Source organism: Drosophila biarmipes, chromosome 3L (assembly GCF_025231255.1).
Source record: "Drosophila biarmipes strain raj3 chromosome 3L, RU_DBia_V1.1, whole genome shotgun sequence".
Taxonomy (NCBI): domain Eukaryota; kingdom Metazoa; phylum Arthropoda; class Insecta; order Diptera; family Drosophilidae; genus Drosophila; species Drosophila biarmipes.
In genome coordinates this window covers 3,451,310-3,464,728 of record NC_066613.1, presented here as the reverse complement: position 1 = coordinate 3,464,728, position 13,419 = coordinate 3,451,310, and the positions used below count along the sequence as shown (strand labels likewise).

Sequence of the window (13,419 nt, the reverse complement as noted above, 5' to 3'; positions counted from 1 at the left end):
GGGCGGAGCGAGAGTGCCGTGTGCAAAAAGGAGTAACGGGACGCCGCCGGACTTTGGACTTTGGAAAGAGGGTGCCACATCTCAGCAGCGGTGCGGCACACAAACATGTCGCATGCGTCCCCGGGATCAGCGGGACGGCAGCATCAGGCTGGACGGCGGCGGGAAGCAGTGCGTCAAGGACAAGAGGGTCAAACAGGGACCATGGACTTTGGACCCGATGTGGAGAGTTTTGGCGTGCCGTGTGCAAAAGGGAAATAACGGTTCCCAGAGGCCCTATATAAACCCGCAGGGCGCTGGCAGCGAGATCAGTCAAGAGCAGTCATCGAGAAGAGTCAGTCAAGTGAAGAGCATCCAGTCGAGATCAGTCAGTCAAGATCAGTCATTCCGAGTCAGTCATCCAGTGGAGAGCATACAGTCAAGAGCGAGCAGTCAGTCGAGAGCAAGGAGTTGTCGGAGGCAGCGCCGTGGGAGCCTACGAGGAGCAAGATCGTCACGTCGAGACGTTCGGGATTGGGATTACTAGGAATCTCCGAACTGAGACACAGGTGGCTGAGGTCTAAGGAGGCGCCACACGGCTAAGTTCTGTTCTGTCCTGCCGACGAAGTCCTGGCGGTACGCCTGAAGGGTCTGCTAGACTGAGATCGAGAGTAGCAAGCCAGAAGGGAGAGAAGTCCCGGAGCGGCGTAACAGAACCCCTAGAGTAGCGAGCCAGAAGGGAGAGAAGTCCCGGAGCGGCGCAACGGAACCCCTAGAGTAGCGGGCCAGAAGGGAGAGAAGTCCCGGAGCGGCGCAACAGAACCCCTAGAGTAGCGAGCCAGAAGGGAGAGAAGTCCCGGAGCGGCGCAACAGAACCCTGAGAGTCACGAGCTAGAAGGGAGAGAAGTCCCGGATCGGCGTATACCCTCGAACCCAGCATAGAAGTCAAGACCTACAGCCACCTGTCAGGAGTAGTTCGCAGGACATCGCCACGAGCAAGCGGACACCACACCGCAACGGCCACGCAAGGAGGATCGAGCCCGCAGGAACGGCACGGACAGTACGTGGAAGGGTGAGGCTTGGGTGGAACGTTCGTTTACACGAGGTACAGAAGCGAAGTGAAAAGCGAGGCAGCTTCCTGGCGTTCTGCCTTGACTGTCCGCACGACCTGAGCGGAAGCCCGTGGGACCAACCGGGACAGAGCAAGGGACAGGCGGTCGGGTATCGAGAGGAGTGATCCTGGAGAGCTCGTCGGTCTGTTCACCGTAGTCTGAGAACGGTGACGCTTCCCTAAGCCCACACGGCTGACCCCATAGCGAGTCTGAACCGTGGCCGAGCAGTCACCGAGCCAGCCACGTCAGGAGCAATCAGCGGTCAAGGATCGTCGAGGAGCGACAAGACAGCCAGCCACGTCAGGAGCAGTCAGCGGTCAAGGATCTTCGAGGAGCGACAAGACAACCCACACCGTCGGAGACAGCGAGACGAGCAAGTTATAAAGCCGACTGCAGTTATACCCGCAATAAACCCACTCCGAACCCGAAAATTCTATGCTTTTTCACTGAACTACTGGGCGGTCACGTTTATATAAATTTGGTGGGACGAACACACACAATCTACTGAGCTAGCCGCACAAATACCGTAGCGAGCAGAAACCAAACAAATCAGTTCGTTACATCTGGCGCCCAAAACGTGATTGTCCCAGCGGTGAAAGCAAAATAAACAGAATGGGAAAGAAGTGGATTTACCGCCTTAAGAAGGAGGACTTCGCCCATGTCGCACAAAGGCTTAATGTCGTCCTGGACGGCAGATTAGAGGACATGAGGAGGACATTGTCGGAATATTACTCCGAATCAGAGAACGACCCACAACTTGCCGACATCTGGGCCGAGCTGGAAGCCATGTATTACGACAGAACCGGCCCGAGTATCACGCTAACTAACGCTGAAGGGGATAACCTAGTAGCAAGCCTGAGCGTCGACAACATGCAAAGGGAGGCCCACAGGAGAGAGTCAAGCCAGGACAGGAAGACAACGGTGCTGACCTCTAGACACAGCCAGGAGGATTATGCAAGGGTCGCAAAACAAGTCCGCGAGTGGTCATTCAGTTTCGACGGGGCGGAGAAACCGTTCGAGTTCCTGGAACAAGTCGAATGGTCCGCCAACACCTACGGTTTAGACCTAGACATGATCCCCCGAGCAATGCCGGAGTTGCTGAAAGGAAGGGCGTTGAAGTGGTTTATCGCCAACAATAAACAATGGAAAACCTGGGCCGAGTTCATTGAGAGCTTCCATCTCTATTTTCTGCCGAGAGATTTCTTTACAAGGCTGTCGGACCAGGTCAGACAACGGAAGCAGGGTTTCAGTGAGTCATTTAAAGACTACATGATCGACATGCAAACGATGTCGAGGCCACTAAACTATTCTGCGAAAGACACCTTAAAGATCATAAAGGAAAACTGCACCCCAAGCCTAAGGATTTTCTTAAGGGCGTACAAAGTGACGGACCTGGACACGTTGATGCTATTAGCCGATGAATACGAAGAACTGGAAAAGGAGCGGGAAGCGTTCGCCCAAGAAAACAAGTTCTCAAAGGCAAAGTCGTCACCATCAACGCAGGTCACGTGCAGAAGATGCGAGGAGACAGATAGCCAGGAGACACGGAGAAATGACCAATTTTCACCGCCGCAACGAGTCCCACGACAGCAGGCAACAGGAGCACCACGAGGAGGCCAATGGACGCCACCACAGCAGCAACAGATACAACCAGCGAACACGGTGTGGAGACCGCCAAACACAACACAGTGGCCGCGGGGCACGACACACATTGCAGATCCCCATGAGGCCTGCCGAAGGTGCGGCGGCCACGGACACTGGGCACGAGGATGTCGACTCCAACGCCTGCTGTTCTGCTGGGTGTGCGGGAGAATAGGTGTCAGGAGCGTCGAGTGCTGCCAGCAGGCGGGAAATGCCCAGCGACCTCAGCCGCAGAGAGGCGAGCGGGGGTCGCAAGATGCTACCTCTCCAAACTAACGGGCAAGCTAATCGAGGAGGAGCAGCAGTTGTCCGCAGCGGTGACGATTGGGGGAGGCACGTACATGGCCACGATCGACACCGGGGCAACAGCGAGCTTTATAAGCAAGGAACTGACGGACAACCTGGCTGCCCTCGGGAGGACTACGAGGACACGGCGGCAAGTTAGGTTGGCAGACGGAAGGTGCGGCGGAATCGATGAACAGCTGGAGGTGGAGATCGCATTCGGGAACAAGCGACTAACCATGAACCTGTTGATACTACCAGGGGTAGTGGATTCATTGGTGTTAGGATGGGACTTTCTAACTCAAGTCGGAACCGAGATAAGGTGCGCTGGACTCGAGGTGAGAATACCGGCCAGGAACCGACACAATGGGTGGTTTGAGGAGAGGCTATCGGTAGCAGTCGTACAGCAGGAAGCAGAGTATGACGACACAGCGAAGTTCCTGGAGGCAGAGCTAGCCAGTTTTAAAACCATGACAGGAACGTCGAACATGGCAGAGCATCAAATAACGATGAAGGACGACAAGCCAATAAAACAGCGATACTACCCGAAGAATCCGAAAGTTCAAGGGGAGATCAACGCGAAGGTGGACGAGCTACTCCAAATGGGATGCATAGAGCACTCAACCAGCCCATACAGTTCTCCCATCGTGATGGTTAGAAAGAAGACGCGCAAGTGGAGACTGTGCGTCGACTTCAGGCAGATCAACGCCAAATCGATAAAGGATGCCTACCCGATGCCTCGAATAAATTATATCCTCGACCAGTTGAGAGAGGCACGGTACGTAAGCAGCTTGGACCTGAAGGATGGCTACTGGCAAATCCCGCTGAAAGAAAGCAGCAGGCAGTACACTGCATTTACAGTGCCGGGAAAGGGCTTATTTCAGTGGAAAGTAATGCCGTTCGGACTCCATTCCGCATCTGCGACCTTCCAGCGGGTGTTGGATCGGGTAATTGGTCCCGAGATGTCGCCGCACGCATTTGCGTACCAGGACGATATCATAGGGATCGGACGCACACTAGAAGAGCACAAGGCAAACTTGAAAGAGGTATTCCGGCGACTTAAAGAGGCTAATCTGAGATTAAACCCGGAAAAATGCCAGTTTTTCAAGAAGGAGCTGCTGTATTTGGGTCATAGAGTGACTAGCGACGGGATAGGCACGGATCCGGAAAAGGTAGCAGCCATTGCCGAATTAGAGCCGCCGTCAACAGTAAGAGAGCTCCGACAGTACCTGGGAGTAGCTTCATGGTATCGGCGATTTGTTCCTGACTTCGCAAAAATAGTCAAACCACTCAACGATCTGCTGCGCAAGGGCAACAAGTGGGTGTGGACACAGGAACATCAGTCGGCATTCGAAGAGGTAAAGGCAAGGCTGGTGGCAGACCCGGTACTGGCGTGTCCAGATTTTGAAAAACCATTTGTTCTGCAGACGGACGCAAGTGATTACGGTATTGGGGCCATTTTGACCCAGGAAACCGAACGTGGCGAAAAGGTGATCTCTTACTCAAGCCGAACGCTTAACGGGGCTGAGAGAAACTACTCCACGACCGAGAAGGAGTGTTTGGCAATAGTCTGGGCGATCCGGAAACTGAAGCCGTATTTGGAAGGGTACCACTTCAAGGTGGTAACCGGCTCAACAGCATCGAGAGCCCTTCAGGAAGGATCGCCAGATGGGCCCTGGAGTTGCAGCAATATGACTTCGAAATAGCGTACAGGAAGGGACAACTCAATGTGGTGGCAGATGCATTATCAAGGCAGCCACTACCAGTAACACTGCGAGGGATCAAGGAGACATCGGCGACGGAAGCCTCCGCAGCATGCAGCTGGATTCAGGACATGCGCGAGAAGATAAGGACGCAGCCACAAAAGTACCCGGACTACGTAATGGAGGGAGACACTTTGTACAGGAACATTCCACACAGAGCAGGCAGTGAGGATGTCGCGACGTGGAAGATGTGCGCCCCGAAAGCTCTGCGAGAAGCGGTGCTGAGGGAGAACCACGACTCACCGGCAGCTGGCCATGTAGGAAGCAGAAGGACAATAGCACGTCTGGCAGCCCGGTACTAGTGGCCAGGCATGCACCGAGACGCTCGAGCCCAAGTAAGAGGATGCGAGACATGTATCAGGTTCAAGCCAAATCAGATGCAGGCAGCTGGGAAAATACTAACGCAGGTGCCAGAGGAACCGTCGGCTACAGTGTGCGCAGACTTCGTCGGACCCCTGCCGCGTTCAAAACACGGCAACCAAATGCTGCTGGTGCTGATAGACAGGTTCTCCAAGTGGACTGAATTGGTGCCGCTGCGGAGCGCGACAGCCGAGTCCCTAAAGAAAGCGTTTAGGGAGTGCATCATCGCAAGGTTTGGGGTCCCTAAGGTAGTCATAACGGACAACGGAGTGCAGTTTAACAGCAAAATCTTCAAGAGTTTCCTGGACGAGATGGGAGCCAAGCAACAGTTCACGGCCCCATATACCCCGCAAGAGAACCCGACAGAAAGAGCAAACAGGACCGTGAAAACGATGATAGCGCAGTTCACAGGGCAGGATCAGAGAAACTGGGACGGTAAGGTAGTCATAACGGACAACGGAGTGCAGTTTAACAGCAAAATCTTCAAGAGTTTCCTGGACGAGATGGGAGCCAAGCAACAGTTCACGGCCCCATATACCCCGCAAGAGAACCCGACAGAAAGAGCAAACAGGACCGTGAAAACGATGATAGCGCAGTTCACAGGGCAGGATCAGAGAAACTGGGACGAGAAATGGCCTGAGATCATGCTGGCAGTAAATACGAGTGTTTCGGAATCCACAGGATACACGCCAGCGTTTGTTACTCAAGGCAGAGAACCGAGACTGCCGAGCGCCCTATACGACAGAGAGACCTTGGGAATAGGACGACCCACTGAGACCCCAGGGGAGAAGGCAAACAAACTCTGGGAAATCTTCGAGATTGTAAGGCGGAATCTGGAGAGAGCCTCCCAGGATCAGGCTAGGCATTACAACCTGAGGAGGAGACAATGGACACCAGCGGTGGGAGACGTCGTGTGGGCCAAGGAACATCATTTGTCGAAGGCGGCCGAGGGGTTCGCAGCAAAGTTGGCCCCAAGATACGACGGACTTTACCAGGTCACGGATTTTGCGTCGCCAGTAATCTGCAAAATACGGCACGTGAACACAAAAAAGGAGAGGACCACCCACGTGAGCGAGCTGAAACAACAACAAACACAGAACACCATCGAGCAGCTACAAACAGATACGCTAGACAAAAGGCAAGGATAACTCCAAGGATACCCGAAGGACACGAGAAAAAGGGTCCAAGGAGAGCTCCAAGGATACCCAAAGGACACGAGGAAAGGGGTCCAAGGATACCTCCAAGGATACCCGAAGGACACGAGGAAGAGGGTCCAAGGATACCTCCAAGGATACCCGAAAGACACGAGGAAAGGGGTCCAAGGATATCTCCAAGGATACCCGAAGGACACAAGGAAAGGGGTCCAAGGGTAGCTCCAAGGATACCCGGAGGACACAAGGAAAGGGGTCCAAGGATAGCTCCAAGGATACCCAAAGGACACGAGGAAAGGGGTCCAAGGATAGCTCCAAGGACGCGAGGAGAAGGTCTACAAGGATCTGATTAGGACTGGCAGCAGCAGTCTGCCGAAGGAAGGGGGAAGTCGGCACAGCTGAGAGAGCTGTACCGAAAGTGGCCAAGCATCACAGAGAAGGGCATCATGCCCAGACGAGGAGACGGGATCGCGGGCCGGATCGAGGTCCAAACCAGGAAGCACAGCTGCTGGAGTCTGAAAGGGCACTCGTGGTCAACAAAGGCAACCTGCCAAAAGAAAGGAAGCTGATGAGCACATACAAGGAGTCGGGTGTGTGATCAGAATACTTACGTAGTGGCAAGGACAAGTGGAAACGCCGGGCTGAGGGGTAGAAAAAAACTAAACTTCTGCCGACCGGTGCACGGGCATAAACAATTTGCAGAATCACCATTCAACAGGGAAGGGGGCGCCTCGATAGGCGGTCGATTGGCACTGGACGATAGTGCGATCGATGGGCACAAGAAAATGGAAATATCGGTGATGATGAACATCGCGGCTCGCAAGTGGCAACGCCGCACCTGCGATATCGATATCGTGAGCAGGACCTCTGGGTATCGATAGCGATTAATATCGGTGCCCAGTGGGAACAGATGGAGGATCGGCGCGGGAGATTCGAAATTGCTATACGGAGGACGACCGGCGCTGTGGAAAGGAAATAAGATGGAAGGCGTCGAGGGAACGTCGAGGGAGCAACGAGGGAGCACCGAGGGAACCGGAACGAGATGCGCCCTTACTCAATGGCTAGGATATACAAGGGAACGCCGGAGAGTGGGAGCGCTGAGTTTTCTTAATCTTTCCCGAAGTAAGGGGGGAATGTGAGGAGTTGAATAACTCCCCACAAATCCCAGCAGCAGATGGCCGGCCGCTCACCAGGTACGCGGCGAATTCGCGTAGTGGCGGCGCGGCGGAGATCGAGGACGGAGAACGAGAGAGTTTGGAGATCGAGGACGGAGAACGAGAGAGTTTGGAGATCGAGGACGGAGAACGAGAGAGTTTGGAGATCGAGGACGGAGAACGAGAGAGTTTGGAGATCGAGGACGGAGAACGAGAGAGTTTGGAGATCGAGGACGGAGAACGAGAGAGTTTGGAGATCGAGGACGGAGAACGAGAGAGTTTGGAGATCGAGGACGGAGAACGTGAGAGTTTGGAGAACGTGAGAGTTTGGAGAGGAAGAGAGTTTGGAGAGAAGGAGAGTTTGGAGAGAAAGAGAGTTTGGAGACAAGCGAATTTTGAGAGCGAGAGAGTTTGGAGAGCAAGAGGGTTCGGAGACCAAGAGAGTTTGGAGACCAACAATGGAGACGGAGAGAGCGGAGACTTGGCGGGCGGAGCGAGAGTGCCGTGTGCAAAAAGGAGTAACGGGACGCCGCCGGACTTTGGACTTTGGAAAGAGGGTGCCACATCTCAGCAGCGGTGCGGCACACAAACATGTCGCATGCGTCCCCGGGATCAGCGGGACGGCAGCATCAGGCTGGACGGCGGCGGGAAGCAGTGCGTCAAGGACAAGAGGGTCAAACAGGGACCATGGACTTTGGACCCGATGTTGAGAGTTTTGGCGTGCCGTGTGCAAAAGGGAAATAACGGTTCCCAGAGGCCCTATATAAACCCGCAGGGCGCTGGCAGCGAGATCAGTCAGTCAAGAGCAGTCATCGAGAAGAGTCAGTCAAGTGAAGAGCATCCAGTCGAGATCAGTCAGTCAAGATCAGTCATTCCGAGTCAGTCATTCAGTGGAGAGCATACAGTCAAGAGCGAGCAGTCAGTCGAGAGCAAGGAGTCGTCGGAGGCAGCGCCGTGGGAGCCTACGAGGAGCAAGATCGTCACGTCGAGACGTTCGGGATTGGGATTACTAGGAATCTCCGAACTGAGACACAGGTGGCTGAGGTCTAAGGAGGCGCCACACGGCTAAGTTCTGTTCTGTCCTGCCGACGAAGTCCTGGCGGTACGCCTGAAGGGTCTGCTAGACTGAGATCGAGAGTAGCAAGCCAGAAGGGAGAGAAGTCCCGGAGCGGCGTAACAGAACCCCTAGAGTAGCGAGCCAGAAGGGAGAGAAGTCCCGGAGCGGCGCAACGGAACCCCTAGAGTAGCGGGCCAGAAGGGAGAGAAGTCCCGGAGCGGCGCAACAGAACCCCTAGAGTAGCGAGCCAGAAGGGAGAGAAATCCCGGAGCGGCGCAACAGAACCCTGAGAGTCACGAGCTAGAAGGGAGAGAAGTCCCGGAGCGGCGCAACGGAACCCCTAGAGTAGCGGGCCAGAAGGGAGAGAAGTCCCGGAGCGGCGCAACAGAACCCCTAGAGTAGCGAGCCAGAAGGGAGAGAAGTCCCGGAGCGGCGCAACAGAACCCTGAGAGTCACGAGCCAGAAGGGAGAGAAGTCCCGGATCGGCGTATACCCTCGAACCCAGCACAGAAGTCAAGACCTACAGCCACCTGTCAGGAGTAGTTCGCAGGACATCGCCACGAGCAAGCGGACACCACACCGCAACGGCCACGCAAGGAGGATCGAGCCCGCAGGAACGGCACGGACAGTACGTGGAAGGGTGAGGCTTGGGTGGAACGTTCGTTTACACGAGGTACAGAAGCGAAGTGAAAAGCGAGGCAGCTTCCTGGCGTTCTGCCTTGACTGTCCGCACGATCTGAGCGGAAGCCCGTGGGACCAACCGGGACAGAGCAAGGGACAGGCGGTCGGGTATCGAGAGGAGTGATCCTGGAGAGCTCGTCGGTCTGTTCACCCTAGTCTGAGAACGGTGACGCTTCCCTAAGCCCGCACGGCTGACCCCATAGCGAGTCTGAACCGTGGCCGAGCAGTCACCGAGCCAGCCACGTCAGGAGCAATCAGCGGTCAAGGATCTTCGAGGAGCGACAAGACAGCCAGCCACGTCAAGAGCAGTCAGCAGTCAAGGATCTTCGAGGAGCGACAAGACAACCCACACCGTCGGAGACAGCGAGACGAGCAAGTTATAAAGCCGACTGCAGTTATACCCGCAATAAACCCACTCCGAACCCGAGAATTCTATGCTTTTTCACTGAACTACTGGGCGGTCACGTTTATATAAATTTGGTGGGACGAACACACACAATCTACTGAGCTAGCCGCACAAATACCGTAGCGAGCAGAAACCAAACAAATCAGTTCGTTACAGTACCAAATAAAAAAAGGAAAATGAAAAAGGATATTTGAATTACGTTACGAAATTACGATTACATTGTATAGTGGATTAATTAATACTCTTCATCCAATACAAAGGCACTTGGGCTGGTTACGATTAAATATTCAAAGGCAAACGATTCTTATTTAACACTTCGATATATAACAAAGATTAATTGATTATATATATAAGAAAATTGGCTTGGACAAGTATGAATATATGAGTGAATTTAAATGGTTTAACGCCTATGCCGTACTTACGTACTTATGAGACCTCATGCGGGTATGCACCGGCGATCCTGTTGCAAATTACGAAGTAGATCCCAGCGTGGCAAGGAAATATGATACACCTTACGGCTTACGGGTAGACTTGGCGCTGAAGTGGGAATCCTTTCTCCGATCGGCGTACCGTTGACGCGGATTGCAGTGCCGCTTGCGGGTTGGCGCTCTGCTGATGCGGGTTATGGCGTCGTGATGGCACGGGTTCTGGGCATCGCGCTGATCCAGAATTGGCACCGAAACAAAATGAATCCGCTGAAAGCGGCACCTGCTCCTTGCTGTGCGCAGAGGGAGGGTTCGCAAAACTATCGCAATTCTTGGAAATCGGTTAGATGGTTTTCTGTTTTCTGGGGAATTCCGGTCAGATAATGACAATACTTCGGGGAAATTATCTTACCACCAAGATTGTGACTGATTTTGGATAGAATGGGCACAGAATAGCAAGATTACCACACGCGGGAATATGGATGCAATCGGATGAAACAATTTTTTTTCCAGGAGCAAACGAACCGATCTCTATAGAAGCTTGAGTCAAAGAGGCGGAAATGATGGCGTCTAGAGTGGACGTATGCATAAAATCCATAAATGTGGTATTTTCGGGTATTTTGTGTAAGAATCGAATCATTGCTAATAGCAAGGTTGCATTTTGGGGCGAATGACTTTGGGGCGAATGACTTAGCTAAAATATCTTAGCTAATACTTAGACAAAAATATACTGACTCTCACAACCACAGTTTCGATTTTAGTCCCTGCGGCTAACAATAAAAACTGAAAAAGGAGTCAGGAGGGATTACCAAATGTCCTTGGCATGGAATTTACCAAGCTCCTTTCCGTGCATGTCTTCCAGGACATATATTGACTGGCCGAGTTTCTTCTTAACTCGAGCTTTTGTTCCGAATGGGGCTAGCTTTGCGTTGAAATTATTGGCAGCGTTGCTTAATGAAAAGTTACGTTTTATCACTTCTTGACCTACCTCAAAAGATCGGGGTCTCGTGCGAAGGTTATAGGTACGCTGGTTCGTCTCATAAGCTTTGGTCAGATGTTTGTGGATGCTTGCTCGAATTTTCTGAAACTCATCAGTCCTTGAAAGGTTGACATCACCCTCGTTGAGTATGCCTAACTTACGCAACAACTTATAGTCCTGTCCGTGTGAGATCATGTGTTGGCCGAATACAACCTGGTACGGTATCACCGTATATCGGTATATCTACCGATGGACTGATGGATGAAGTTACGAAGTGAGCAATTGATGCTGCTGAGAAAGATATCCCATACGCGCTGGTCCGATCGGATGTAAGCTCTTAAAGCCGCGTTGATTGAGCGGTTGACTCTCTCCGCTGCGTGGGACTGCGGAGCATACGCACCTGTAAACATGTGTCCAACGCCATATTTCGAAAGGAAGTCGGAGAAGTCACGGCTTTTAAACTGAGTGCCGTTGTCACTAACGACTGTTTCAGGCACTTCAAAACAAGGGAAAATTTCATCGCGCAGTAAATTGATTATCACTTTCGTTGTGAACTTTTTCACTGGCTTTAGAAAAGTGAATTTCGAGAAGTGATCAAGGATAATCAACATGCCTATGTTGCCAGATTTGGAACGCGGGAATGGGCCAATGAAATCCATGTACAGTCGTTGGAATATCCTTTCGGTATGGACTTGAGTGCCCATGGGTGGTTTCAGAGAGCGTGTGGGATACTTTGTGGTCTGACACGTTTCGCAGTTTCGGATGTAGTCCCTCACGTTGATTACCATTTTTGGCCAGTAGAAGTGACGTCGGATACGCTCCAGGCATTTAGCCATTCCACAATGTGCTGATGATGGTTGATCATAGGCGGCGCTGATGACACTTTGACGCAATGGCTCGGGTACGAACAGTTTCCAACAATCGTCTGGTGAAGTGTCAATTGAATTGGGAAATGTTGTACGGTGATAAATTAAATCATTGACTACTTGAAAGTCTGATAGGTCTGAGGATGAAAATTTATTCTGGAGTGTCGAATATTCTTCCGATTGAAAGGCATCTGATGCGAGATCAATTTCAGAGTGAACTTCAAGAGTTATCGCAGCTACTTCATCAGCATCCTCGAACGAACGGGATAGGGCATCCGCTACGACATTTTCACTTCCTTTACGATGCTCGATTTCAAAGCAGTAACGCTGCAGATTGATAGCCCATCTGGCCAGCCTACCGCTTAGATCCGATTGGTTCATAAGCCAACGGAGACTGGAGTGGTCAGTGACTACTTTGAAGGAATGTCCATCTATATACATCCTGAACTTTTTTATTGCCAAAACTATAGCCATGCACTCGAGTTCTGTATCTGTAGAGTTAGGTTGGGCTTTGTTAAGCTTTTTAGACATGAACTCTATTGGTCGTTCGCAACCAGACTCGTCACATTGGGCTAGAACTGCACCAACACCGTGTAGTGCCGCATCGCACTGTAGAATGAACGGTTTCTCCTAGTTGGGGTGAACGAGGCATGGGGCGGAACATAACTTGGCTTTGATGTTCTCGAAGGCTACTCGAGCAAGTTCATTCCATTCAAAGGATTTTCCCCGTAGCAACTCTGTTAGATGGAATATGACTGAAGAGTAGTTAGATAAAAAGCGCTGGTACCAACCAGTCATACCAAGAAATCTTCTCAGCTGTTTCTGAGTTTCGGGAACCGGAAATTCACTGACAGCGCTGATCTTGTTGGGATTCACTTGGGGTGTTCCTTCGCCTACCAGATAACCCAAATAATCGACTTTTTTCAAACAGAACTGACTCTTTTGGACGTTTATTGTCAAGCCTGTTTTTCTCAGTTGTGTGCCTACCTCAGATAGATGTAAAAGATGATCTTCGAAACTGTTGGACAACACCAAAAAGGTCATCAAGGTAGACTAGCACGTGCGACTTCAACTGATACGGAATTACAAGGTCCATCAAACGGTACATGGTTTGTGGAGCATTGGTTAAACCAAATGGCATCCTTTTAAACTGGTAAAGTGGGCGGTTCGGTACCGTAAATGCTGTTTTCGCACGGGATTCTTGATCCAGGCAGATTTGCCAAAATGCATCCTTGATCTATTTTGGAAATGCAATATACTGGCGGGAGACGACTAAGCAGACCATCCATTATAGGAATCGGATTAGCATCCTTCACGGTAACTGCATTAAGTTTCCGCGCGTCGAGACAGAAGCAAACCTTGCCAGGTTTTACGTGCAAGGTAACCGGTGAAGACCAAGGCGACGATGAAGCCTCTTCTATGACGTCCATTTCAATCATGCGATCGATTTCAACACACAAAAGTTTTTCCTTAGCTGGCGATAAAGGATAAAACCTTTGCTTAATTGGCTTTGCGGTAGATGTGTCAATGTTGTGTTCTATCAATCTAATCAAACCTAAGTCACTC

General features: G+C 51.8%; 1 protein-coding gene across 1 annotated transcript; it reads right to left on the bottom strand.

Annotated features, from left to right (window-relative positions):
- Positions 1–6,203: 6,203 nt before the first annotated feature.
- Positions 6,204–7,139, bottom strand: LOC127010865 (uncharacterized). Its single transcript, XM_050886224.1, has 2 exons — positions 6,897–7,139; positions 6,204–6,832 (listed from the first exon to the last, which is right to left on the bottom strand). The coding sequence occupies exons 1-2, from the start codon at positions 7,094–7,096 to the stop codon at positions 6,730–6,732; spliced, it is 303 nt and encodes a 100-aa protein (XP_050742181.1). The 5' UTR covers positions 7,097–7,139; the 3' UTR covers positions 6,204–6,729.
- Positions 7,140–13,419: the final 6,280 nt, after the last annotated feature.